At 50.6% G+C, this 26,918-nt stretch overlaps 10 protein-coding genes across 10 annotated transcripts; 8 read left to right on the plus strand and 2 right to left on the minus strand.

Moving 5' to 3' along the window:
* Positions 1-105: 105 nt before the first annotated feature.
* On the minus strand, positions 106-3,357 carry ColSpa_04909 (putative D-/L-hydantoinase subunit A; the record flags this gene model as incomplete). Its single annotated transcript, XM_049271121.1, has 5 exons — positions 106-579; positions 680-883; positions 932-1,008; positions 1,074-1,177; positions 1,226-3,357. 5 exons carry the CDS (start codon positions 3,355-3,357, stop codon positions 106-108), a joined length of 2,991 nt encoding a protein of 996 aa, XP_049127078.1.
* A 1,447-nt stretch (positions 3,358-4,804) lies between these two features.
* ColSpa_04910 (transporter aclS) lies at positions 4,805-6,080 on the plus strand (the record flags this gene model as incomplete). Its single annotated transcript, XM_049271122.1, has 2 exons — positions 4,805-5,692; positions 5,964-6,080. 2 exons carry the CDS (start codon positions 4,805-4,807, stop codon positions 6,078-6,080), a joined length of 1,005 nt encoding a protein of 334 aa, XP_049127079.1.
* A 625-nt stretch (positions 6,081-6,705) lies between these two features.
* On the plus strand, positions 6,706-7,009 carry ColSpa_04911 (uncharacterized protein; the record flags this gene model as incomplete). Its single annotated transcript, XM_049271123.1, has 2 exons — positions 6,706-6,859; positions 6,948-7,009. The coding sequence occupies 2 exons, from the start codon at positions 6,706-6,708 to the stop codon at positions 7,007-7,009; spliced, it is 216 nt and encodes a 71-aa protein (XP_049127080.1).
* A 298-nt stretch (positions 7,010-7,307) lies between these two features.
* ColSpa_04912 (transcriptional activator protein DAL81) lies at positions 7,308-8,258 on the plus strand (the record flags this gene model as incomplete). Its single annotated transcript, XM_049271124.1, has 1 exon — positions 7,308-8,258. One exon carries the CDS (start codon positions 7,308-7,310, stop codon positions 8,256-8,258), a length of 951 nt encoding a protein of 316 aa, XP_049127081.1.
* Positions 8,259-9,221: 963 nt separating this feature from the next.
* ColSpa_04913 (putative band 7 family protein R614) lies at positions 9,222-10,792 on the minus strand (the record flags this gene model as incomplete). Its single annotated transcript, XM_049271125.1, has 2 exons — positions 9,222-9,611; positions 9,668-10,792. 2 exons carry the CDS (start codon positions 10,790-10,792, stop codon positions 9,222-9,224), a joined length of 1,515 nt encoding a protein of 504 aa, XP_049127082.1.
* A 2,292-nt stretch (positions 10,793-13,084) lies between these two features.
* On the plus strand, positions 13,085-13,522 carry ColSpa_04914 (uncharacterized protein; the record flags this gene model as incomplete). Its single annotated transcript, XM_049271126.1, has 2 exons — positions 13,085-13,438; positions 13,505-13,522. The coding sequence occupies 2 exons, from the start codon at positions 13,085-13,087 to the stop codon at positions 13,520-13,522; spliced, it is 372 nt and encodes a 123-aa protein (XP_049127083.1).
* Positions 13,523-14,388: 866 nt separating this feature from the next.
* ColSpa_04915 (uncharacterized protein) lies at positions 14,389-14,770 on the plus strand (the record flags this gene model as incomplete). Its single annotated transcript, XM_049271127.1, has 2 exons — positions 14,389-14,442; positions 14,510-14,770. The coding sequence occupies 2 exons, from the start codon at positions 14,389-14,391 to the stop codon at positions 14,768-14,770; spliced, it is 315 nt and encodes a 104-aa protein (XP_049127084.1).
* A 3,341-nt stretch (positions 14,771-18,111) lies between these two features.
* ColSpa_04916 (sulfite oxidase, mitochondrial) lies at positions 18,112-19,881 on the plus strand (the record flags this gene model as incomplete). The annotated part of the gene is made up of 2 exons (XM_049271128.1): positions 18,112-18,314; positions 18,402-19,881. The coding sequence occupies 2 exons, from the start codon at positions 18,112-18,114 to the stop codon at positions 19,879-19,881; spliced, it is 1,683 nt and encodes a 560-aa protein (XP_049127085.1).
* A 1,310-nt stretch (positions 19,882-21,191) lies between these two features.
* ColSpa_04917 (bifunctional cytochrome P450/NADPH--P450 reductase) lies at positions 21,192-24,902 on the plus strand (the record flags this gene model as incomplete). Its single annotated transcript, XM_049271129.1, has 7 exons — positions 21,192-21,309; positions 21,384-21,502; positions 21,669-22,361; positions 22,455-23,283; positions 23,334-23,911; positions 23,971-24,167; positions 24,224-24,902. 7 exons carry the CDS (start codon positions 21,192-21,194, stop codon positions 24,900-24,902), a joined length of 3,213 nt encoding a protein of 1,070 aa, XP_049127086.1.
* Positions 24,903-25,545: 643 nt separating this feature from the next.
* On the plus strand, positions 25,546-26,586 carry ColSpa_04918 (carboxylesterase NlhH; the record flags this gene model as incomplete). The annotated part of the gene is made up of 1 exon (XM_049271130.1): positions 25,546-26,586. The coding sequence occupies one exon, from the start codon at positions 25,546-25,548 to the stop codon at positions 26,584-26,586; it is 1,041 nt and encodes a 346-aa protein (XP_049127087.1).
* Between the last annotated feature and the right edge of the window lie 332 nt (positions 26,587-26,918).

Consider the following 26,918-nt stretch of genomic DNA (forward strand, 5'->3'; position numbering starts at 1 on the left):
CAGCGTGCATATATTTGCTATTCCACATCCAGGTGTGTTCAAATTCAACCCCCTTTTGGTGGAGATTTTGTAAGGAAACATTTCGTATAGCCAGTCGTGTAACGTTCAACGACCAAATTCCTCAATGACACTCCTCGGTTCTGTGTACTCCCCAACTCCAACAAAGGGCATGTCCAACCCAAATGCCTTCGGCCCTCCCACAGGTAAGCCTTTTTCCGTCTTCCAAAGAGGGTGGGCTGGCAGTGCGATGACACTAACACGCAAACCATACCGAAGGTCCTGGGACCCGATGGCCTCCCCGTCCTGGCCGAGAATGGAGATGAGGTCTGGCACTGTGCAGATAACTTCCTGACCGCTTTCTGATCCTTCCGAATCCGTGAGCGCTGCATAAAGATATTCATTCTGAAAAGGAATAAGCATGTACTGGTCGTCCGAGGTGTGCTTTTGGGCATCCGAGTTCTTGTCCTCGTCGCCCAGCGGGGCGATGAGAACGCTGCCCATAGTATAGCCACCACCGACGTATCGTCGCACGTCAATGATCTTGCCGGTAAACAGGAGCTTCCCGGCGCAAACGTCAAACTGTTCGCCGAGTCAGATATGGCTTGATAGATAGGTTGTTTCCCGAAAGAGTGAAACATCAACTGAGAGTCTTATCAAAGCAGCGCAGAGATATACTCACAATGGCATCCACAAAGCTTGATTTTTTCCTCCGCGCCATGTGGACCGCACGACCGAGATACCAAGCTTGAGACAACGTATTGTGAACACCATGGGACTTGATAGCTGACCCTGGCAGAGGTCTCGCGCAAACGGCACACCCGAGTCCAAGCTCTATGGCTGCCGTGCGTAAGAAACGCTCCAGACGGACCGGAGTGTCGGTATCCTGGGGCCGTTAGTTAAGGTACTGAGAATCCCGCGAACAGACACTCACCATCACGACCGAGACGTTTCCCCTTGCGTCGGACAAAGCACAGGGCGTCAGCGGGTGGCCGTAGACACTTAACGTGGCTGTTTCGACAATCGAATTAGCCTCATTTTCGGCGCTCCAGTTGTCAGATCTTGAGGGGTCTTACCTTGGTACATCGTAGGATATGCCCTGCCCATGGTATCACCGTCCACGACCGGAATGTCATAGTGAACGCCTGTCGGGAAGACACTAAGGCCGTTTCCGCCTCCACTGTGTCCTTTTAGCTCAGTTTCACTGCCAATGTTCTCTATCACTTACATCTCATCGATGAAAACGCCATCGATAGGGACGTTGCCTAGGATCTTCCTTATGGCATCGATTCCGTTGGGTATCTCACTGCCCCCCGCTATCCTCTCATTGATAACGCTTGGCGTGCCGTACCAAGACCCAAAACACACCATGTCGCTATCTGCCAGCGCCTTGGGTGAGATTATCCTCATCTTCCCAGCCTCACTGGTGCGAAGCACATGAAGACTCTTAAGGAATTCGTGGTGAGTCGGTCCTCCACCGCCGGTGCCTAGAACACCACACCCAGTCGATATTAACTCAAGGTCAACCTCTGACACATACCACACACCACTTTCAACGTTGGGTCGGTAGCTCTCGAGATCTACATACAGCGAGGGCTTCGTAGTAGGTTGAAGGGCATCCGGGACACTTTCTTTGGACGTCTCATTTTCCCTCTGCTCGTCCTCTATGCCAGATCCGGCTTCGTGGGACAACTCGGGCTTCTCAGGCACACAGAGCTTGCCGACCGCTCGGACTTGTATTCGCATTGCGCCATTGTCGACGTACTGCAAAGGCATCTTGTTCACCTCTACAACCCGTACGTCTTCAACTGCTGCGCCCTTTTGGGTGGCGACGTCGATGGCTTTCTGGCAGGTTGATGCGACTACGGCCTTCTCGTCTCTGCCTTCCAGGATCTCGATGACGTCGACCTCGCCAGAGACTTTACCAATGGCTGCACCGACAGCATTGGCAGCTCCCTGATGGATCGGCTGGATGCACTTCTCAACTCCATCCAGATCCTCTGTAACAAGGAGGGCACCGCCACCGACTAGCAGAACATGTACCGGGGCTGCGGAGACTTTCATCTGCTCGATGACGTTCTCAAGCATCTTCTTGATCCTTTGCCCTGCTTTTTCAACAGTCCAACTCGGCACATCCTTGATCAAGCTTGCGTCTCCGAGCTGAGCTTTGCCTGAAGCGACCACAATATCGGTAGCAGTAAGCGTTGGGCCGCCGAAAACCCTCGCCTGCGCCGTCAAGAAATGCCCAACAGATGCCGGTCCGACCGTCACGTCCCCGAATTCCGACTCTGTCTTGACTTTGCTTCCACCACCGAGGCCAATCGACACGACTTCCGGCATCGAGAAAGCGGTTCTCACACCGCCGACCTCGACAAACCCAGGCGCCTGGCGAGGGAAGCCTGACGGCAATAGGGCACAGACGTCTGTCGTTGTGCCTCCGATGTCCACAACCAGAATCTGAGGCTCTAAGCCTTTTTCTTTCGGAGATTCCGTGGGATCTATGGTCATAGCCTTGACCCGATCTAACCCTGCCAGAAACGCGGCGCCTGTCATGCTGTTCGTCGGGCCACTGGCGAAGGTCTTGATGGGGTATTCGGCTGCCGTGTTGGCGTCGATGAGTGTGCCGTCATTTTGCGAAAGATACAATTGACATGTCAGCTTCAGCCGTGCCATAGCGGTCTTGAAGCCGCGAGTGACTTTGTGTGCTGTTTTAAGGATGGCCGCGTTGAGGATTGTGGCGTTCTCTCGCTCGAGGAGGCCGGGTGGGCCGATGTCGTGGGAGCATACCACATCCAAATGAGGGGCCTCCTTCAAGATGATCTTCTTGCATGTCTCTTCGTGGATGCCTGCATGATCCAAGGGCGCAAAGACGCCGACCAGGGCTACAGAATTGACTCCCGAGGCCACAATATCTCTTGTTGCCTGCCTGATTTGCCCATGGTTGAGGGGTGCAATCTCACGGCCGTCGATCTCCAACCCTCCGTCGAGGTAGTAGACTCCACCATCGAGAATCCGACGCAGACCAGAAGGAAAGTCTGAGAACGGAGGAATTTGCCTCGTAAAGGGACCGCATAGACGAATGACAGCCACACGACTGAGTCTTCTGCTGTCGGCCTCAACCAGGGCATTAATGAAATGAGTTGTGCCTATCGTTACGCTGAGAACTCTCTTTTGGTCGGCTGCGGACTTTTCAAGCACAGAACGAATAGCTGCTTCGATGCCACTGGTGATGTCCGGAGTTGTCGAGGCTTTGTGAGAAGCAAGCACGCCACGACCCGGCATCTCTGTGGCGGTGATGTCCAGAAGGGCAGCATCGGTATTAGTGCCGCCTACATCGACGCCGATGCGGTAGAGAGACATTATATTCGAGTTGATCAGAGATAACACAAGGCGTCGTTAAGCTGAGGCATTGGTCAACGGTACGCGTACCAACGTCCTTGGGTTTTTCTCTGTTAAGGGGGGGACCGTTCGGTTCTTATCATTAGGCCGCCACCGACGGGACGCTTATAGCGATGTTGTGAAATCGTAAAGTTGGCCGACGTGAGCATCGGACAGGTTATCAAACGATTTGACCCATCAAATCCACCCCAAATCAGTGATGATTTAGTGAAGGTCGAGCACCCATCAAACCCCGCCAAAGTCCCTACTCTGTGCAAGTTGGCCGATCGATCGGACAACTTCTTGTCTTGACCAGGGTAATCCCTGTCCATTACCCTACGCCTAACCGAGTACTAAGATAACAAGTCTTCGGCGGACAAAAGCCGCGAATGGACATGATAAGTAGCCCAGATAATGTCGCGTGGAACGGCGATTATGTCCCGAGATAACAGCGCCAGAGTCAAGCTTATATGACACCAGAATCCGCGATTGTTTGTCGCGAGTTGCATATTTCTCAACCTTCAGCAGGCCAGATAATATTGTTTCATTAAACAGCTGCCTGCAACGTCCTGGCATAATTAGCTCAGAACAAGCATCAAAGAAGACCATGGGATTCCAAGTCGTGCTGAATCGAGTGGAGCTCCCCTTTGTTTCCCGATGGATTGTACGCAAACGCAAGCCCACTTCCGCTTCTCTTCCCCATTTGCATGACCCCAATCGACTCCAGTGACTGACGCATCATGGCAGAACGATGATATTCGTCCTATCGAGTCCCAGCGACGGACTTGGGGCTACTTGACGTTTCACAACTTTTGTTCGTATTCACGTCTAAGCTCAACTTTCCCCGCTGCTGACCACATTCCAGGGCTCTTGGTCAACTGCAACATCACGACCTACCTGACTGGCAGTGCCCTCATTCCCCTAGGTCTAACATGGTGGCAGGCTCTCATATGTGAGCATGCACACGGAACACCCACTGCCCTCATTTCTGACTCTCATTGAAGGTATCGTTCTCGGCAATCTCATTGCAACCGTGGCTGTCATTGTCAACTCCCTCCCGGGAAGCGTTTACCACAGTAGGCTCCAAACTTGGCATGCTTTCCCTTTTGGGCGCATCTGACGATGGTTTAGTTGGCTTTCCAGTCTTCAGTCGTGCGGTATGGGGCATGTGGGGATCTCAGTTCGTCATCTGGAACCGCATCTTTCTATCTCTAGGTACATTGCTGCCTCGATGCTCCCTTTTTATCAAGTGCATTGGCTAATAGAAATAAACAGTCTGGTTGGCAACCCTCCTAGCCATAATTGGAAACGAGATCAATACTGACATACAATGATCAGGTACGGCTTCACAGCTTGGGTTGGGGGAGAATGCGTCTATGTCATCCTTCTTTCTTGGGACCCTAGTCTAGAGTCCCATATCCACAACAGCATGCCCGCAGACACAGGCATGACCACGGCCCAATTCGTTTCCTACGTTATATTCAGCGTCATCTCCCTTCCAGTTATCTGGATTCGCCCGCACCGTCTCGAGAAGTTCTTCCGATTCGCCTGCACCATCACCTTCGTCTTCTTCGTCGTCCTCCTCATTTGGGCCCTGGCCACCATGGGATCCTCAGGTTTTGGGGACACCATAACATCTGGCTCCGCTCTTCCCAACACGGGCGGACCGGATAGTGTGGCCTGGCTAATGGTCTACGGCATCGTCTCAACGATCGGATCCATCGCCGCTGGTATTCTCAACCAGAATGACTACTCCCGCTATGCGACGCAGCCGAAGCACGCCATCATGGGCCAGGCTATCTCTTTCCCGTTCTATAGCATCTTTAGCTCTCTGATCGGTATTCTAGTCACAGCTGCTACACAGCATCGCTTTGGGGGCGAGGCTATCTGGAACCCGCCAACGCTCTTGGCCCAGCTCCTAGCCCAAAACGAGACGGCAGGAACAAGAGCGGCTTGCTTCTTTGCGGGGTTATGCTTGGTCATCTCACAGATTGGCGTCAACGTACCCGGTAACGCCCTTGCTGGCGGTTTTGACTTGGCTGCCACGTTCCCAAAATATCTCAACATCCGCCGGGGAGCGTACCTCACGGCTATCTTTAGCGTGATTGTCAATCCATGGCGCCTGGTCAACACAGCAACGACGTTCCTGACCGTGCTCTCAAGCTATAGCGTCTTCCTTGCCCCGATGACCGGCTTAATGATCTCTAGCTACATGGTCGTCAACAGGAGGAAGATCAACGTTGATGATCTATACCGTGGCGATTCGAACAGCATTTACTGGTTTTCTTTCGGTTTCAATTGGCGAGCCCTCGCAGCAGTGAGCCTCTCTATTCTCTAGGAGCATTGCCAAGGCTAACAAGAAGCAGTGGCTGATAGGCGTTGTACCATGCATGCCTGGTTTCATCGCTGCAGTTGACACGTCAGTGACTGTGAGTGAAGCCACAACAGAGCTGTACTACATGTCATACGTGTATGGTCTTTTATCGAGTGGCCTAGTGTATGCCCTGTTGCACAGAATCTTTCCCGCAAGGTCTTTGGATGCTTTTGTACGAAATGCGCCCTCTTCAGAAGAGCTGCAATCGATGCAGCAAGGAAAGTGGGACGTTACGCTGGCTGAGACGACTGATATCCTTGAGGTGCTGTCTGGACACGGGGGAAAGGCTCATAACGCTGTCTCTATCGCACCTGCTGCGGAAGATGTGTGATGTGTGTTGCACATATGAGTAGCGCTTGCTTTGAACCACGATATTTAATGTCGATTTCGTTGATTATACTCAGTTGATCACTATGCTAGAGGACCATATGTAATGTCACATTTTCTTCGCACAAAGTCAACTAATTTAGACAGCTTGATTACAGAGACCTGGAACCTGAACAACGTGCAATTATTACCATGGCGTGTACTGAGATTCGAAGTAGAGGCAATAGCAGAAGGTCTCTTACATGAAGCGTTGAATCACACTTCTTTCAAAAAACGATGCAAATATTCATCATCCCCGGGGCACATATCTGACTTGGCGCAAAGCCATGTGAGCCCGGCAATCCCAGGCTTTTCACAATTCGATAGATTGGGTCTCAAGAAACAGGGGACAAGATACTGAACAAGGGGGTCAAGGAACCAGGACGCACACCTGCCGCCAAATGGTACCCCGCTCCAACATTACACTGCCAGGAGGAGCCGCTAGATGAGCCACTAACTGAGATTAGACGGCGTAAATGCGATATCGGCCAACTTTATCGGCCAACTTCCCTTTCACAATCTTGAGCTGGCGAACGCACGGTTAACCACATCAGCCTCTCGGACAACTAGTTGCACACCAACACAGCATCATGCCTCGCGATAGCACGTGTTCTTCCAAGCGACGCAGGTTCAAGGTCCAGAGTGAGTTTGGCAATGCCAGAGGCTGGAGGAGCCGAAAGAATAGGCCCTGCGATGTATGCCGGAAGAGGAAGACAGTGTGCGTCATCACGACTGCACCACCATGTAAGTCCATCCTAGAACCCTCTAAGCGTACTGCCCAGATTAAAATAAACCAGGTCTGTTCTGTGAGGTAAGAGGTCTTGAATGTAAGTCGTCGGCTCCGGCCGCGTCAACATCGGTACTCGTGGCATCCGCCACATCTTCTACGAATAGCTTGATTTATGAGAGAACCACCAGTTTGGGATCCGGGGTGGTTTCCTCGAATGAGAAAGAAGAGAAAGTTGGATTGGAAGCGGAGCAAGGCCAAGCTCTTGTCAGGACATCAGGTGTCTTGAGCGGGATGATGGCAGGAGGCAACGCCTCTACAGAACATATATCCTTGTCACCCTACACCGCAAAGCATGTCGAACAACAAGGCGCTCGGGATGCAACAGAAGAATCCTCCGATTCTCGAGCGAATTATCCCAGGATCTGGACTTTGGAAGACAAAGAGGACAGAACAGCCCACAGCATGGGCTTGGCAGCTGAACAAGACACCCATCTCCTCGACTCTTTCCGATCGGACATTCTCAGCGGGCCGACTGAAATTGACGCTGAATTCATACAGGTCTACGAGGGCAGCCAATACCCCTGGGATCCTCCAGTTCACTTCTGCCTTCTCCAAGATGAGTTCGCGGCACATGATAACGAGGTCAAAGAAGCGGCCTCTCGTTCTATCGAGGACCTCGTAAAGCCACATGGACCTATTCTTGTCAGGCTGTACTTCCGACACGTCCACCCGGCCTTTCCCATTCTATCGAAATCTCGCTTTCTCAGACAGTACTCTGGTAACAAGGCCAAGCTCCCGGCCTCTCTCCGCGGGGCTGTATATGCCCTCGCCTCTGCGTTTTGGGGGAGCGATCCTTCTTCGGCTGGGCCATCTCCATGCCAACAGCATGTGCTGGCAGACCTTGCGGCGGACTCGTTGCAGCGAGAGTTGGACTCCCCAAACCTAGCGAAGCTGCAAGCGTCCCTGCTACTTCTTCACATGATGCCCAACAAAGTAGACAGCATCGCACACCCAAAGACCTGGACATCAACAGCGCAAGCCGTCGCTAGCGCCCAGATGATCGGTCTGCACCAAGACGCGGAGAAGTGGAACATTCCTACCTGGGAGAAGAGGCTACGCAGGAAGCTATGGTGGGCAACGTATGTCACTGATGTGTGGTCTGCCATATGCCATGGGAACCCGCCGCACATCTACACTGCGTCCTTCAATACCTCAAACACCACAATGGAAGATTTGCGGAATGATGAAACCGTACCTGAAGACCTGCGGAAGCTCATAGACCCTAGTTGCACACAATTCGATGTGACCTCTGGGGCACGGTTCCTTGAGCTTCTGAAAATTAGCCAGGCTCTGCATGAACTGGTCGACTGTAGCTTGTGGGTTCCTGTGTTTCACACCCATAAAGTCTTTTGATGGAAAGACTGACCCCTGGGTATGTAGTCAAGTTCCTCGGCTGCTACCTCTAGAATCACGCAATGAGCCGATAGAACGTCGTCGGCGCCTACTTGCACTGCAAGACAAAGCACATGGCTGGCAGATGCTCCTACCCCAATGCCTAACACTATCTCCTCTGGGGAATACTTTGGAGTGTTCTAACAACGGTAAGTGACTTGAATTCTGTCACATGTTTTCTATTTGGAGGCAGTATAATAATCGACGAAAGCAGCGCCGCTTCACCTAGCCTACTATGCTTACCTAGCCCTCCTGTATCGAGCACTGATGAGCCCTGCAACCAAAACTGCAAAGATCGTCCCATCTTCTAGCCTTTGTCAGTGGTTCAGAATTGCTCTGATAGAGTTTGAGAGCTTCACGCGGTTCATGAGTAGCATCTCACTTGAAGACTTTAAGGGCTTCTGGGGACGCCGTGAGTCTTGCCTACCTGCTTCCGCACACCCCAGTTGCTCAACCCCGAGGGAAATCCAAGCTGACAGTCTATGTCTTTGAAGATGCCCGATCCCAGCTCGTTCTTTGTGGCAACTTTCTCATCTATCTTTTTCTCCTCGCATCCGAGGCGGCTGATGTGACCTGTGCGTTTCGACTGATTGAAGGCTTCCACGAGTCACTGCAGCGGCTAAAATCCCAGTCTGACTCGACATGCGAGCTGCTGATACTCCCTGTCTCGCTACGCGTAGAGTCGTTTTTTTCACAAGCAGCGGATCGGCTACGAGGCCTCTCGTTGCGGGATGCCGTAATCACAACAAACGTTTTAGATGCGATTTGATGGTGTTCTCTAGAAACGTGTGATTCGAAATATTTCATTCTCTTTCATCACCCATCATGCTACTCAGACAATCAAGCTAATTCATGCCATCTTCATGCTTGCTTATGCGCACCTAATGGCGCTTCAACATTGTACCCAAAAACAGACGCTTACATCTAGATTTCTTGTTCCATACCCTCCCTGAGAATCTCAATCTGTTTCTTGATCTCGACCCACAATACCAATTTCTTCAAGTCCTCGTCATCTGAAGCGTCTACAACATCAAGCCAGTCGTCCTCAAGCTGCTCCGTCAGAGCCTGAATGCTGTCACGCTTAGCGTGGTTTGACCGGCGCGCAATGGCCAGCAAGGCGGCGACGAAGGCCTCCTGGATGTAGGCGAAACTGAACTTGTCAGTGATTTTGGCTATAGCTTCGCACAGCTTGTCGGGGAAGTCAATCTCCTTGTTGGCCTTGAGCTTCTTCTGCCAGAAATGGCAGTAGTCGATGCGTTGTTCGAGGCTCGGGTCTGGGAAGAAGTACTTTCGATCGAATCGAGATGGGCGTTTCTGTTGCGTGTTAGGCAGCTGCTTCTACACAACCGTTATGAGGGCCATGAACTTACGGAAATGCCTGGATCGAGGCGATCCAGATGGTTTGTGCTGCCAATGATGAAGATGCCGTCGTTGGACTTCAGACCGTCCATTTCATTGAGAAAGTAACTCCTGACCTCATCGGTAATGATGGTGTCAAGATCCTCCAAGACAAGGTAGCAGGGCGCATACTCCCGCGCCTTGGCGAAGATCAGCTTGATGGAGTACTCTGGCCCCATCCAAGAGACAAGCGACCGCACATACAACGTGGGGATGTTTTTCTGGTATAGCATGTGCATTGTGGCCTTGATCGAGATCGTCTTTCCGTTGCCTGGCGGTCCGTAATAAATCAGGCCGCGCTTCCAAGGTACCTTGAGGTTCTGGTAGGTGTCCCGAGAGTTGAAGAATGAGAGGTGATCCTCAATAAGAGACTTTTTCATGTCTTCGTCGAGGATGACGCTGTCCCATGAGGCATTCCGGAAGCTCTCAAAGAGCTCGCGGCTCTTTTGCCAAAAGCCCCCGTCGAAAACCCACACTTCCTCATGAAGATCGCTGCTCCATTTCCCGGCGGCAAGGACAAGCTGGTCGATGTGGTACGTCTCGGGAGCTAGGATATAGTAGTTTTTGACTGGGTAAGGGACTGTTCCATCGCGGCCGTCGATCAAGTAGAGGATGAACTCATGACCCTCCCACTTGTACAGATACTTGCCAAACTTGGTCGTGCTGGCGAGGCCTCCCTGATCCCCATCAATACGGCGGGCTGGAGGGAGATAGATGAGCCATTCGAGAGACGAGGGAAGATTGGTGCTCTTGTCCTCGACGACCTCGAAGCTGGCGTGCCCAGCTTGTGCAAACGCAAGAAGGTTACAGTCACTGTCAATACCAAGGGCCTCGGGGACGACAACGAGCTCAAGGTGCGGGTACTGCTCCTTAAGAGCCTTGGAAACTAAAGCATCGGTGTTGACACGCTTTCCGCTGGAGTGCTTGAAGTACTCCTTCGTGACGCCGTCGCCATTGCCGGGCTCCGAGTCCCGAGTTGTCGTGCGGGGAGCATGGGAGCTCGTGTGGGGATGGGTACGGCGGGGCAAGGCAGTCGTTCCGGTATTGAACGCCGGATTCTGGAACGCATCCGGGCTCCAGATGTCGTGGCGAGGCATTGGTAGAGGAGGCATCTCGTCTTCGGGGTGTCACTGTTAACTTTGCGTTGAATGACCTGTGATAAGATGGAATAAAGAATGAGATGCAGTTGGAGAGCCGAAGAGAGCTAAGATAAGCTGATGCGGGGAAAACGATTACGCCTCAGGCCGTTAATGGCAATAAAGCTCACCTTGTGGCCTGGCTTCGAACATCATGACGGGGATCGGGTTCAGCTGGTGCCTAAAGATCGTCGTACAGGGCGGGACGCGGAAGACACGAGGGGCTGGGGGAGACTGGTGCTTTTTGGGAAGTCGTTTGGCTGTGCCGCTGCCCCTGTGCTGAGATGACGTTGCGTCATTCGTCAATCCTCGGGCAAACAGCTAGGGGTAGCTGCTGCGCCCCCAATCATATTCGTCAACCATACCATCCCGGGCGTCGTGGGGTCTCACAAGCATCTTGGCGCATGGAGCCGGCCGATAGGCCGTCTATCTAATCAGCTGACCAACGTATCACATCTGGCTTATCAGTTCCTTTTGGGCTTCGCATGTTTTCCGTCGTCTGCATGAATTTTGAACTTTGAGGTGAGAAGTTACCACTTATCTTCATGGAAACTTACCGCGACATCGAGACGACTTATTTCTCACAGACAGCTTCGGTGCTTCTCAAATACAATGAAGTGAACAAGTAGGTACCGCAGCCCCAGTATGCTGTAACACTCAAAGATGATTCATGCGACAGAGTAAGGTTGATATTATTCAAATAGAATGCAAGATGAGCTGTGGAGTAAACAAGCCGCTGACTCCGCACTGGTTCCTAGGGTTGTAGACAGGACGCTATGAGAGCCTTGCTAACGCTCTTTACTCAAGAAACACAATTCGTTCTCTGCTGATGATTAGCTACTCCAAGTCTAGGATGCTGTGTTGCTGTCTTCTTCCCTTACAATAGAGCATAGTCGAAATTCCAGAATCTCGGTAAGCTCAACAGCCGCACTTCCTCAGTCACGTTCGAAGCAACGGTCGTGTAGTGAAAACAGAGAGCGTCCTGCAGCCTGTAGTTCTTTAAGTATATAAAAACTGCGTGAAACTTAAGAACATGTCTTGATTGATTGCGAACAAAAACCTGCCGATTTATTCGCACATCACATATTCACATCTTCATAAATCCGCTTTTAATACCAAATCTAAAAGCTTTCGTGCGGAACAACTTTATTTCACAAGGTGAAGTAACGGTCAAGCATTGATACTCATCTTGTCTCCTTAGCTGGCGTCTTCGGGGCTTGAACTAACGGTTCTGGCGATAACACAAAATGTGAATGGGGCAGTGCTAGCGTCCAGGTCAACACCCACATGTCTCGGCTACTTTGCCATTGCCGAATGACTCAAATACCCAGGATTTTGGGCATAAAAGCTTGACGCAACCATTTCGCTGGTCTGCGCCTCGTTTGAGCGAAAAGGTGACATAAGTGATGCTCAAAAACATGAATTCAACAGAACAGGTGATGCAGAACTTGAATGAAGAAATGTTCAATCACATGCAAAGGAGTGTATCAACGCACCACGTCAACTGTCGTACTTGAACGTGCTCTTAACTATTTGAATTAACTTGGAATGAATAGTATCTCGCGGGGCACGTCAACCACAATCTCTTGATACATATATATACAGCTCCTCCTCTTCATCGAAACTCTCTAGCTAACATAATCATCATCGACAGCGGAGAACCACGCTTTCGAGTTCCACTGCAGCGATCATAATCACTAGATGGATATGAATGTAAGACACAATGATTATGCGCGGACATCAAGTCCGAGTGTTCAGTGGTCACCCGTAAGATTCCTCGGCTTTTCTGACCTATGGGATCGAGTTTTGCACATTCGCCCTACATCTGATTGTCACCACGGACACCTTATATGCAGTCTTGAAGCTAATGCATGCCGCCTCCAAACTCCATCCGCAAGTTGGCCAAGAAGTCCGGTTTGTGGCAAGCAATAACCAGATTTCTTCCACATATATTAGTCCAAATGTCAGGCTAGGTGGTATACGTGGCTGGTCATTTTGGTCAGGAGGACAAGGGCTGTCTTACGGTCCTCCCCAAGCGCCACGTACTAGCGCGACCGACGCACCTGCAGTGGGACATCGGTCAACTGAGATCTGCGGACCGATACGGGACGGTCCATGTTACTAAACAAGCATATGCATGTGCCTTCATCGGGCGTTTTGGAATATGAAAACCGGTGCTGCCTTACTCCGTATGACTTTTTCAGTCCAGCCGGGACTTGGATCCTCGGCGTCATTCTACAACTGTCAACGAAGATGGAGTTCCCAGACTATCCTCCTAAGGTCGACATCAAAGCCCAGATTTACGAGGCGCTTCCAGTGACAGCGACAGCACTGTCAAGCTGGGACGACTTTGATGCGAACAATGTCTCCGGTAATGTTGTGAAGGGGCTATCCGCTGCACTCCAGCGAAAGCATTACCAGGAAGTAGAGAGCTTCTTTGCTGTCCCGTCCGCGCACTGGAGGGACACCTTGGCCTTGACGGCTCACCTCAGAACGTTTAAAGGTCGAGAGAGGATTGCATCGGCACTATTGGAGCTGCACAATGAACGAAAAGTTGGTGCTTTCCAATTTCATAGTGGCCAGGTCGTGACAGCGACCGAGGATCTGGTGAGTGCACCGCGTTCTATCGCGCATTTTGACACTGATCAAGGAACAGAAATGGCTCGACTGCAGCTTCAGCTTCAGGACTGAATTTCCAAAAGCACTATGCCGGGGGAAGATGATGCTAGTCCCGTCTGTCCAGGAATCCAGACACTGTCAATGGAAGATTTGGTCCATGACTACGTGGTTAACTGATTGGGAAGATTACCCAGAAGAGGAGGCCCTATTGAGGCTTCCTTCAGCTCTAGTCATTGAAAATAATGACCACATTTCCACAGATGTGCTCGTCATCGGCGGGGGCAATGCGTAAGTATCATCTCCTTACGTAGAGGAGCACGACTAGAATTAACACCAGAAAACCCCAGGGGCCTCATCCTGGCCGGCCGTTTGAAGGCCTTGGCCGTTGATTATGTTGTGGTCGACCGCAATGAGAATGTGGGAGACAATTGGTCGCAGAGATACGATTGTATGCGGTTTCACGTCTATAAGTCCTTTTGTGAGACGCCATATATCCGTAAGTGAAGTCCATATCCTAGTCTGGCCGGAGCCTGTGGGTTTTCGAACTCTGAATCGCCTGTGAGAGCCTCTCATCTCCATAACTCCAATGCTCTTCATGTCCCCGAAATGACATCTTACCTCTATAATTGCAAATGATCTAACATAAACAACTAGCCTATCCACAGTCGTCCAACGATGGTCTTACACGGGATCAGCTTGCTGCACAAATTCAAGCTTTTGCCCGGGAGTTTGATTTACAACGCCGCGTCCTTCACGGTACAACAGTGACTGCTACGACTTACAACTCCACTACAAAACTCTGGAACGTAGAACTGAAAACTGGACCAAGAAGAAGAAGCCTGTTTTGTAAATGCTTGGTCCTTGCCACTGGTGCTGGCTTCTCCGGAGCTGCCCCTCTGCCGAAGCTCTCGGGCCAAGAGCAATTCAAAGGCTTAAATATGCATTCTGTCGACTTTCGAAATGCTAGGGAGCTTGTATCAGATGGTGTCAAGGTGAGTCTAGTCTGCCATGGTTCCAAAGCGTAGTAGTACCAGGCTTACTGCTGACATACTTTGCAAGTCTGTGACTGTCATCGGGTCTGCTAATACTGCATTTGATGTGATGGAGGACTGCCACGACTCCGGTCTCCAGACTACCATGATCCAGAGATCAGAGACCTACGTTGTTCCAATGACATACTTCGCCCACCCGATGGGATTAGGCGCCTACAACATTCTTCCGACTGAAGATGCCGATGCGATTGTCAATGGGAGTCCGCTGGCGGTCGGTGGACGCCTACTCCGGCTGGTCCACGCTATGCAAGCTCAAGAAGAACCGTAAGCATGAATCTTCTAGACCCATCGTTGTACAGCTGTACTGACATTAGCTACTGATAGTAATCGATATGATGAGGTGAGGAAAGCAGGGCTCAGAGTCCAAGACTCCTTGACTGGCGATCTAGTCATTAATCTCCTGGACCGTTGCGGCGGCCATTTTGTCGACATGGGAAAGGGAATCGAGCTCATTACAACAAAAAAAGTCGGCATTCGTTCTGGGGTAGTACCCAAAGCCTACACAGCTGAGGGATTATTGTTATCAGACGGCAGCATGTTGAAAACAGACGCTATCATATGGTGCACCGGTTTTGGCAACCTTGACGGCAGAAAAAACCTTTCAGACGTACTTGGAGTCGGAGCCGAAACCATTGCTAGTAGACTGGAGCCAACGTGGGGAGTTGACGCCGAAGGTGAGGTCCGGGGGCTATGGAAACGACATCCAGGCATCGACAATCTTTGGATCTTCGCTGGTGGAACTGCACAGCACAGGTGGTTTTCCAAGGTGATTGCACAACAGATCAAAGGTGTGCTAGAGTCCATCTTGCCAAACGCATACCGGCGAACACCAAATCCTCACATGGATAGCGATTGGACCCGTGAGAGCACATGGGCTCCGAATTTGTAAGGACGTTTGTGTCCTTAGAAACGAAGAAGAAGGTTTATGGGATCTTGAAGGTTTTGGTCAGGTTGAAGTAAACTATTCATGTTCGAGTGCCAGAATGGAAAGGAAACGCCGTATCAAAGCAGTCATTGATTCTTTATAGGTATTTGGAACAATAATTGATCCGCTCTTTGCCTTTCCTTTGATGATCTCGGCCCAGAGTATCAATCCTACGGTCATATTACGGGCAAATTGCCTTGGAGCCACACCATTTCCGGGCTAGAAATACAAGAAATCGGCGTTCATATCGGTCGCAAACTTGTCAAGTTGCGATTGAAACTGCTATGCTTGGTTTTAATTCCGAAGAAAGAGCTCAAGTGAATACGATATACATGGCGTTGGCATTTGCGGGAATTCACCGATACACATCCATGCACAGGAAGGTAAAGAAAGAGTAGCGGCTTTGCAGGCAAGACTTTTGTGCCTCCACGCATTTGCGGTGATAACCATTCTATAGTGACTCTGGCTTAGCTTCTAATATCGATTACATAGCTGTGGTAGACGAACAAGAGTTCGAAATATATCTCAGAGCATAAGAATCCAGAATCAAATGAATCAGTACTACCTGCGCGTCACTATCTGGTTGGATCTTGAAGACTTCTCAGTTCCCTCGACCACAAATGTTTGCAGGTTAATGAATTGATAAGCCCAGTTCAGATCCTGTGGATCAGCTTGTCTATCAATATACAATAGCCACCTAAGAAGTCTCAATGTCGTGAAATTTATTATGTCTAATCATTTCTCGTCTTGTGACCTCTAGGTTTTTATATGCAACATGAGTAATGTCGCCGCTATCGTCGTCGGGGCCATTTGGACTAAATGATCAGATGATCAGTTTGCGAGGGATAACAAAGACCAATGATCATTTTAACGCAGTCAGTTCTCGGAACAAGAAAAAGAATTATAAAAAGGACATGCCAACAGTATCAGAAGTTGAGATATTCTATATCTGTAAACTGACCCATTCAACCCCAACTTCTTCGCGACAAGAGGGGTCATTTTGGCAAAGACATTATGGAAGAGCTACTGCATGTGTATTTTGCATGTGGAGAGAATTCGTCATGCTTTCTTGCCTAGCACACGATGAGATTTAAATGACAAGTCCACTCATGCGTACTGGCATGTATAAGTAAACGTGTCTATTTGGCTCAGTATTCAAATATGGCTAATGATTAGCAGTTATTCTGTCTACGGAAGAAAGCCTGTAGAAAAACAGTCCTCAGATGTGGAAGCGTACATATAGAAATACTTATGTTTTCAGCATGATCGAGGTTCAAAGTCTGGTAGTAAAATTGGGCACACAAATACCTGGTTGCTATTTGACATAGTTATATAAAGAGAGCATGGATAAAGATATCATCACGGGACATGTCATGCCCTACAGGATGATTGTCCTATTGATTGCGGATTGACGTCAAAGCCCCTTGTGTGCGGGGTAAGACAATCACATGTGTTGTTCGACATTACTGAGAATCTTTGCCCATTCGAATGCATGAAGACTGTCATTCCCGGAGAAAAGTATATGAGATGTAGAAACAGCAACGAACTATCCAGCCAGGCCGTGTGTTTTACTGTAGCTGCCACTTTTGATGCCTTTGTTTATCGGTACATCCTGGTGGCACCCAAACGGATAATTGTACCTCAGTAGTCTGTATAGAAGAAATGATCCCCGCCTGCTGAGTACGAACAGCGACACGAAATCGAGGACAGCTGAAAACACAGAGATAGCTGAGCCATCTCAAACAGAATCCTTGAGAATGGGTTCACACTAATTCGTCCCTTATAACTATGAACCGAAAGTTTGTTGAAAAGTAATGTATCTGACTGGCCCGATAACCGTTTGGTGCCGTGGTCGGGATGTTTCACACAGACCGCCTTTTCACTCTTGTGGACTGTACATAGTACGTAAGGCCGTAGGAAGGAGGGGTTAAAACAAAAAAGGTTTGATGCGGAAACGGTAGGCGTAGCCGAAGATCTTGCAAAGTGACATCGCTTTACTTGTCCAGGACAAACTCAAGATGTGATTAGTTGGACAACTTGAAGTCTGATACTGCCAGTGTGAGGTTATGACTTTAACCGAGTTTTGCAGCGTACAATAGCGAGCTTGACCCTTGTAAATATGCAGCCTCCGGCTTGCTACCGTGGATCCGCGGCAGACTAATAGCACCATCCTCAGTAAGCCCACAGCGCCCGCCTTGGTGAGATGACAGCGCCCATCTAAGTACTTTGTCAGCCCACAGCGTCGGGCTCACTCAGGGGCTACGACACCCCGCCTCAGTAAGCCCACCGCCCACAGCGCCTGCATCACTAGCTCATTGGACCTGCAGCTGCAGCCTCTTTACAAGGCAAGCCTATACAAGTTTACTACCAATCACAGGCACCTACCACTGACGCTAGGCAAGTAAGCGAAGTACAGTTCACACAAGGGGCGTAGGCACAGTAGGTGAGATATGGTTTGACACTCTACATCCGGCGACCTTGCGTAGCTTGTCTGTGCAGACGTCAATACTTTCTGTTCGGCTACCGGAAACATCGGTCGTCTGGTTCCAAGTGAGGTCAGGTTTAAATGTTCATGACCCCTCAGCTGGAGTGTCTAAACCTTCCCACTCTTGTCACTCGAACCAGCCTACTGACACCCAACTGTAAAAGCAATATCGGCTTACAACGAGCATCAGCTATTAGTCATGAAGACTTCAAACCGCCCTGATGAGTGGAAAATTGAGCAGGGCCTCTCGGGGGCTGTACTTCCGGTCCTAGATATGACCGGGCCCGAGACAAAGGCTCTACCTCCTCAAACTTTCGACCCTCCCACCAAGGATGAGAAAGCACTCGCTGAGATTGGTGACCGCGAGAAGCTGTTCGCTGCTGAACGAAAGGGCTGGGCCGGGTAAGTTGTTCGTTTGTACAACACAGTACGCAGTTGGGGGTTAGGATCTGTTTGTAGCTCTCGGCTGATTAGAATGAACCATGATAGCTTCGTGGAGTGGGAAAATTATCCCGCCAAAAAAGCCGCCGCACACAAGATTTTGACATCTCAGACTTTCTATCCCAATCCCGAATACCAGTTGGGCCCAATTCCTGGCACTAACCCAGTCCTTCCCGGGACCAACTGGAAATTGTGGCACCATGCAATTGGCGGCGAGCTCACCAATGTCCCTGACGACTCTTGGGATATCGTTCTGAAGGAAAAGCACCCAGACATGCTCCATCTGCTCCAGTTCCCCTACAACGGAGAGCCACCCAAGCGACTGGTGACCGACAAAGAAATCACTCCAAACTCGCTCCACTTTGTCAGAAACCACGGCGGGATCCCCATCATTGACAAAGAGGACTACAGTTTTGTGCTGGATGGTTTGGTCGCAAACCCCCGGTCTTTTACTTTGGACGACATCATGGATGAGACAAAATTTCCACGTATGGAAAAGGCCATCACAATGCAATGCTCTGGAACTCGCCGCATCGAGCAGATCCTCAAGTACGCTGGCCAAGGTGATGAGGTTCCTCAGGCGCCTTGGGCAGAGGGGGCAATCGGAACTGCTCGATACGTCGGCATCAGCCTGAAGAAAGTCATCAAGGCTTGTGGAGGCTTGGTTGATGGCGCCAAGCACCTGGAATTCTACGGCGCCGACACCTACTTCAAAGACAACAAGACAATGAACTACCTTGTCAGCGTTCCGTGGTCCAAAGTCAAGGCGAACGAGGTCATGTTGGCGTGGGAGATGAATGGCGAGGTGTTGCCAAGAATCCACGGTTATCCCCTTCGCATTGTGGTCTTCGGCTACATCGGGGCCAGAAGTGTCAAATGGCTGTACCGTGTCAAGGCCATCAAAGAGCCCTCGCGAGCCCCTGTCCAGAGCCAGGAGTATCTGTACTTCCCTCAACAGGTTGGGAAGCACAACCTTAAGATGACAGATGGTATTCAGATCCAGGAGATGCCTGTCAGTTCGGCCATCATGTCGCCCTGGACTAAGCAGGTCGTCATCCACAACGGCAAGATCCGCTGCAAGGGCTGGGCCTACTCCGGAGGAGGTCGATGGCCCGAACGCGTTGAACTCTCAGCCGACGGTGGCTTCAACTGGTACACAGTACCAGTGGAGAATCTCTCTAAGAAGCGACCCTGGACGTGGCGCACGTGGGAGTTTGATCTTCCCTGCGACGTCGAAGGCTGGATTGAGGTTGTCTGTCGCTGCTGGGATAACTCGCTAAACACCCAGCCTCCCAACGTTCGCACAGCCTGGAATTGGGGCTTACACGTCACCAGCTCGTGCCATCGCATCTCTCTGTACAGTGTAAACAAGGCTAGGCCTGTGACAAAGGCGCGTCTTGACGAGTTTGAAGAGAGGGGCATTCCTTTTGGACCAATCACGGTTCCGTTGGCATTCCCGTCCCAATCTTGGGAAGACTATGAGAAATATTGGGCAAACCATGACCCGCGTGATGCGGAGGATGATTAGTTTTTCACCATGATTTAGTGTTGTGGTAACTGTCTTTTCGATTGGCTTGGTACGGTGCCAGATTTTGAGCAATGTCATTATATGGCTGTAGAAATTGTTCACAACTATGTTATCATCATAAGAAGATTACGCTCATCAATCTATCAGGTGAAATAATTGTGCGGGTGCGAACTATCAGAACGGAAGTCTAGAATTCACACGGTGTTCAAGGCGTCTCAGTATGCTAAATCATCTTGGCCGAATTTTCTAGTCTCGGCACTTTATTTATATCCCAGTTCAGGCAATTGCTGAGACCGTACAACATAGAATTTACTGTGATGTGGATACCTCGTAAGCTTATTTTCGGTACCAAAAGGGGGGTGCAATTTGTGGCTTATGACGGCATCCTTTTTGGTTGTCAAAGCAACTAGCCCGCTGTGATCGGTGATGATTGTATTACTAGATCGAGGTTCTGCATTGTGCTTCTGAGACGACACTCCTCAGCAACGTCACCGCTACTAGTATTCTGTTTGGAGAGCAGCGTTGACTTTTGACTGTGCCAAAAGCATGATTTTATCTTCTTGACTGATTGCATTACCGGCGCCTGCCTCTTTTAGCCTGCCTCCCGATATGATATGATTGGCACGCGGAGTCTGCTCGCAACCGTATGATGACCTGCGTGCGATTTTCGGCTTCTAAAAGTTTTCAAATCATACACTGCCTCAAATAATTCATGACCGGGTCTGGGAACACAGCTTCGACTTTGTGCCATTTACTTGGCAGAAGACATGCTATGAAATAGAATACCTGGACAAGTCCATCTTGTAGCACCCACCTTTGCTCAAAAGTGGGGAACGGGCATCCGCGGATGGCCGCTCGGCGCTAGCGTGCACGGATGAACCGACTAGCAACCCCATTTGCGGCACCCGCGGGGCTCAGGTGTGACGAATCTCAAACCAGTTGGCGCCGTAGATATGGTGATCCCGCAATTTGCCGTTCACCAAGCACCGTCGTACGTGAATCGTTCACTCAGCCACCATTGATATTGTCCCGAGGGCACCGAAAGTAGGGCTTACCAGTCAGACCGAGTCCGGCGGCCGTCGTGAATCTCGCATTCCACCGAAGCACCGCCTCATATACGTCTACTAAGCGCAGGGAACTGTGTTCTCTTCCAAACACTATTTATCTTCAACATATTCCCTAGCCCAAAGTCTAAGATGTCGTCTATACCTAAAGCAAAGCATTCAGTGACTGGAAACTCCTTACCACATCACGAGAAACGTAAACGAGTTTTCAGCCTTTCCAGACGATCTTCAAGAAAGAGCTTCGGTATGCCGGGAGCAATCGTTGACATCCCGGAGCCGTCTCGCGTGCCTCTCTTGGGACACGTAACGGAGATCGACCAGGAGTATCCTCTGGGATCATTCATACACTTCGCAAATAAGTTCGGTAGGTGACATTTGCTCTGAATGTGGGGACACGTTCGTTCAATAGTTAGAAACCTAAGCTAATTAAGTATGCAGGGCCTATCTTTAGGCTAGACCTTTTGGGCCAGAAGTTGGTGTTTGTTAACACGCAAGAACTGGTCAATGAGTGTTGTGACGACAAACGATTCAAAAAGTGCATCGAAGGAGACCTTACTGTACGCTCAACTCCTGTCAAACCTGGCTTTGTATCACTGCTAACTGTTTGATATAGGAACTACGCGACGCAGTACATGATGGTCTTTTCACTGTAAGACCATGTCTTGCTTCTTGCTTTTGACATTGCATCTGTAAGCGTTGTTGGCTAACATTACCTCTTGATAGTCCAAAGGTGTGGAGGAAGAGAATTGGGGTGTTGCCCATCGCGTTTTGATGTCAGCTTTTGGACCTCTCGCAATCAGGGAAATGTTTGACCCTATGCATGATGTAGCTGGACAGCTTGCGATGAAATGGGCCCGTCACGGATCTTCCACTCCCATTCATATCGGCGAAGATATGACAAGGCTCACGATGGACACGGTAGCCCTGTGCTCGATGGGGTACAGGTTCAATTCATATTACCGCGAAGACACTCACCCTTTCATCACAGCAATGTATGCCGTCATGAAGGAGGCGGGCGACAAGTCCCTTCGTGTATTGCCTCAGGTGTTCTACAAGAAGCAGGACAAGAAGTACAAGGCCAACATTGACTTGTTGCGACAGACGGCCAGAGAGGTCTTGGAGGCAAGAAAGCTGGACCCGAATAGTGCGAACGGTCAGAAGGATGTGTTGACAGCAATGCTCAACACCGTCGATCCTGTCACAGGCCGCAAGATGACAGACGAGAGTATCATCGACAACTTGATCACCTTCCTTGTCGCCGGCCACGAAACCACTGCCGCAACATTCACATTCACAATGTACTGGCTGCTCAAGAGACCAGAGGTGTACAGGAAGGTTCAAGAAGAAGTCGACAAGGTCGTCGGCGATGGGCCTCTTCATGTAGAGCATGTTGCCAAGCTGAAGTATTTGACTGCGGTAAGTAACTAATGCGTTTCCCTTACGACACTGCCTCAAGTCAGACAGCGGAATCTTCACTTATGGAACTGATATTAATATGACGGACAACAGGTAATTAGAGAGGTACTGCGGCATAGTGCTCCCATTCCTGCTTTCGGTAGAGAGGTTCAGAAAGGCGAGGAGATCATTGGTGGCAAATACCGCGTCAAGACCGGAGAGCAAATTCTTTGCTTTCTGACGAAGTCCCACCTCGACCCTAAGGTTTTCGGAGACGACGCCGAAGAATTTAAGCCCGAAAGAATGCTTGACGAAAACTTCGATCGCCTGATGAAGGAGTTCCCTAACTGTTGGAGTCCCTTTGGCACGGGTATGCGTGGCTGCATCGGTCGCGCCTTTGCCTGGCAGGAGATGGTCCTCGCACTCGCCCTTCTGATGCAGAATTTCAACTTTGTCATGCACAACCCCAACTACGACCTGAAGGTTTCTCAGACCCTCACTATCAAGCCGAAGGACTTGTACATCCGGGCAATCCTGAGGGAGGGTTTGACGCCTTCCCTTCTGGAGGCTCGAATGGCTGGGTCCCTTGTCGGAGGCTTGGCTGCCCAGCCCAAGACGAAGGTCCAAGAGACCGCCAATGGATCTGGAGCTGTGAATGGTACCAAGGGGAATGCGAAGCTGTCAGTATTCTATGGTTCGAACTCTGGGACCTGCGAGTTCATGGCTCAGAGGCTTGCCAATGATGCCGCGTCGCACGGCTTCAGTGCTACTGTCGACACCCTCGACACCGCCCGAGAGTCTCTTCCTACCGATCGGCCGGTTGTCATCATCACATCCTCATATGAGGGCGAGCCACCCCATAACGCTGCCCTTTTCGTCGACTGGTTGACCAACCTGAAGGGCAAGGAGCTTGAAAACGTGTCCTATGCTGTATACGGCTGCGGTAAGTTATGGCATCACCCGAAACACATAGCCCTCTAATCACGTCAGTAGGCCATGCCGACTGGGTGAAGACTCATCAACGGATCCCTAAGCTAGTCGACGCTTCTTTGGAGGAACGTGGCGGTCGCCGGATCACCCCCCTTTCTGCAACTGATGCCAAAGACAGAGACATGTTCTCCGACTTCGAAACCTGGGAGGACGATACTCTGTGGCCTGCCCTCGTCAAGCAATTCGGTGGTCAGCCCGAGGGAGATGACAGCAACATCGCCGATGCGGGTCTTTCAGTCTCCTTCTCCACACCGAGAACCTCGACACTACGTCAGGACGTCAGAGATGCTCTTGTGATCGACTCCCGCACCCTCGCCCATGGTAGCTTGGGACCGGCTAAGAGACATATCGAAGTGCAACTACCATCCAACATGCGGTACACTGCCGGCGACTATATGGCTGTACTCCCACACAACCCTAAGGACACTGTCGCGCGAGTTATGCGACGTTTCCACCTGACCTGGGACTCTCATGTTACAATCCAAGCTTCTGGCCCCACAACTTTGCCCACAGACGTCAGCATTCCTGTCTCTGATGTCCTGAGCTCATATGTCGAGCTCTGTCAAACAGCTTCTAAGAGGGTAAGGCTACGCTACATTTCCATTTCATCTAAGAAGAGCCACTAACGAGAAGTATCTAGAACGTGTCAACGTTATCACAATTTGCCAAGGAAGAAAAACTCCGCAGCAAGCTCCAGTACCTGGCAACTGACGGTTATGATGAAGAGATCAAGAACAAGAGGCTTTCCGTTCTTGACATCGCCGAGCAGTTTCCATGCTTGTCAGTCCCATTCAACCACTTCCTGCTCATGCTTCCACCAATGCGTGTTCGTCAATAGTAAGTGCAAAAGTGCGCCTTCAGTTGCTACGCATTATGCTTACCATCGTACCCAGCTCGATATCATCGTCACCTCTTGTTGACCCAGGTGTCGCCACGCTTACCTATGGAGTACTTGATGAGCCCGCTTTATCGGGGCAAGGTCGTCATATTGGCGTCACATCCTCCTATCTTTCAAGCCTGACAGCCGGCGACCGACTCCAGGTTTCGATCCGTGTCGCACAAGGTGGCTTCAAGCTGCCCATCGAAATGGACAAAACTCCACTATTGTGTGTCGCAGCTGGCACAGGCCTCGCGCCGTTCCGTGCCTTCATTCAAGAGAGGGCAACTCTCCTCAGCAGCGGTAGACAGCTTGCACCCGCAATCTTTTTCTTCGGCTGTCGTGATCCTTCCGCCGACGATCTGTACCGCGACGAGTTTGACAAGTGGGAGGCTGCTGGTGCTGTCAAGATGTACAGGGCATATAGTCGCAAGCCGAACGCTTCGAATGGCTGCAAGTATGTCCAAGACCGCATATGGCAGGAGCGTGAGATGCTGTACGGTCTCTGGGACCAGGGCGCTAGAGTCTATGTCTGCGGTTCAAACAGAGTTGCAGAGGGCGTGAAGGATGTCATACTCAGAGCTGCTAAAGAGAAGAGCGAGATCGATGATGGGAAGCCGATGACTGAGGAGGAGTTGGAAGAATGGTTCGTAGGCATTCGAAATGAGCGGTATGCCACCGATGTATTCGACTAGAATTGTTTCGAACGGTCGGCAACGCCTGAAGCCTCCCTCTTCAGGAGCAATCAAAAGTTCTATGGCCATTGAGCGCATTGGTTATGGTTATATATCTGAGCTAGCGATTACAATAGATCTCTTTTCCAGGCCAAATCAGGTAGATTCTCAAGGCAGTTTGTCGAACGGATTAGCACACTGCTAAATTTGCACGCATGAAAGGTGTTCAAGGGTGTTGCAAGACATGTGTAGGCTTGCTGCTGTGTCATGTGTCGAAGACGGCATTGCCAAAGTCAATTGAATTGTGCAGAATCTCCTCGAAAGAGCTGAAAGTGATTTGCCAGCGCATCATACGTGGCAACCCTTCGTGGTCATGCGATAAGAGAATGCCACGCGAACTTGGCGGTTTCTAGGACTAAAGAAGATTCATGCCGCTCGGACGAATTGGAAGCTGTTACCTACAATGGGCTGAAACTTCCAATCCAAGTCGTCCGAAGTGCCCAAGCTACAAGGTTGATGGTGTGGCGCTAACGTTAAACTAGCCAGCCTAAACCCATGAATTATGGGAATATAATGCCCTCCTCATGCCCAGGGCCAAGTGGAAACAATTCGAAACATCCTTCTTCGTGGCGACAAGGGTTGCGACGAACGGATAAAGGTCGCCATGGGCCCAGGATTTTCGCTTCTGGGATTGGTTTTCGGCATCTTATCCATCCTCTACTATGCAAATCAGACGCAGAAGATGACGAACCTCAAGTTCGATGCAGAGTTCTGGGCCGTTGCCGGGCCCCTGATCGCTATCCGACCGCCGAAAAAGCCTACTGACGCTCTAGAACTCCGCGCAAGTGTCAATGGAGGTCTATCAGCCATTCTCAAAGACGCGTTACCAGAGGGGATTGTCGAGACCAAGCACCAAGTCAAGTCTTTCGATGGCGAAACGATTGCGCTATACGAATTCGCCCCACAGGTCAACGAGACAGGCAGCAGTCAACCAGCGTTCATCTATGTCCACGGAGGAGGTATTGTAGGCGGAAACATCGAACCATACAGCCGTCCCCTCGCCGCAAAGGCCGCATTAGAGGCTGGTGTGCGCATGTTCGCCGTCGAGTACCGTCTAGCGCCAGAGTCTCCGTATCCGGCGCCTGCCGAGGATTGCTACGCGGCTCTCGCGTGGCTGGGCCAGAACGCAGGAAACCTCAACGTTGACCCGGCACGCATCGGTCTCTACGCATTGAGTGCTGGCGGTGGAATTGCAGCGGGAGCTGCGCTGATGGCGCGGGACCGGGCTTTATCGCCGCCACTGGCGAAGCAGATACTCATTTACCCCATGCTCGACGACAGGACCAGGGTCCACGCTGACAACCCGCTATCAAATTTCTTAACCTGGACGGACAATTCAAACCAGATTGGTTGGAACGCGTATCTCGGTAAGGGTAAGGCGGGAGCCTCGGAAATCGCCGTGTATGCTGCGCCTGCAAGGGCCACCGACGTGGCGAACCTCCCGTCCACGTACATCGACGTAGGCGGAGTTGATCTCTTCTGTGCTGAGGCGGTTGCATTTGCGAGTAAGCTTGCTTCGGCGAATGTACAGATGGAGCTGCATGTCTACCCGGGCCTTCCGCATATCTTCGATTTGTATGCTCCCAGGATCAGCCTGACTCAACGCGCAAGAGAGAATCGCTTGCGAGCAGTAAAGAGCTTATAGAAGATCCTAGTCACAAGCTTGGACAACTTAGCTAGATGAATGGAAGGTCAAGAGCATTGGTCAACAACACATGCTCGTAAACAAGAAATCACAAACCCACTAGAACACGTAGATATGTCTGAAGGAGATTCGCGCGATGCTGCTTCACCACCTTGAGGTCCTCCTTGGTAACTCGGTGCCTAACAAGTCTTTTCCAAGCCGAAATGCGAAAGAGAGGTAGAATCCATATTGGATTATTGTCAGATACCATGAAATATGCTTTGAGGCTTGTGGTTAATGTGTTGGTTCACCTTATTCTTTGCCTATCAATCAGTTAATGTTGCTGACTAGGT

This window comes from Colletotrichum spaethianum, assembly GCF_022836535.1.
Source record: "Colletotrichum spaethianum MAFF 239500 DNA, contig10, whole genome shotgun sequence".
NCBI lineage: Eukaryota > Fungi > Ascomycota > Sordariomycetes > Glomerellales > Glomerellaceae > Colletotrichum > Colletotrichum spaethianum.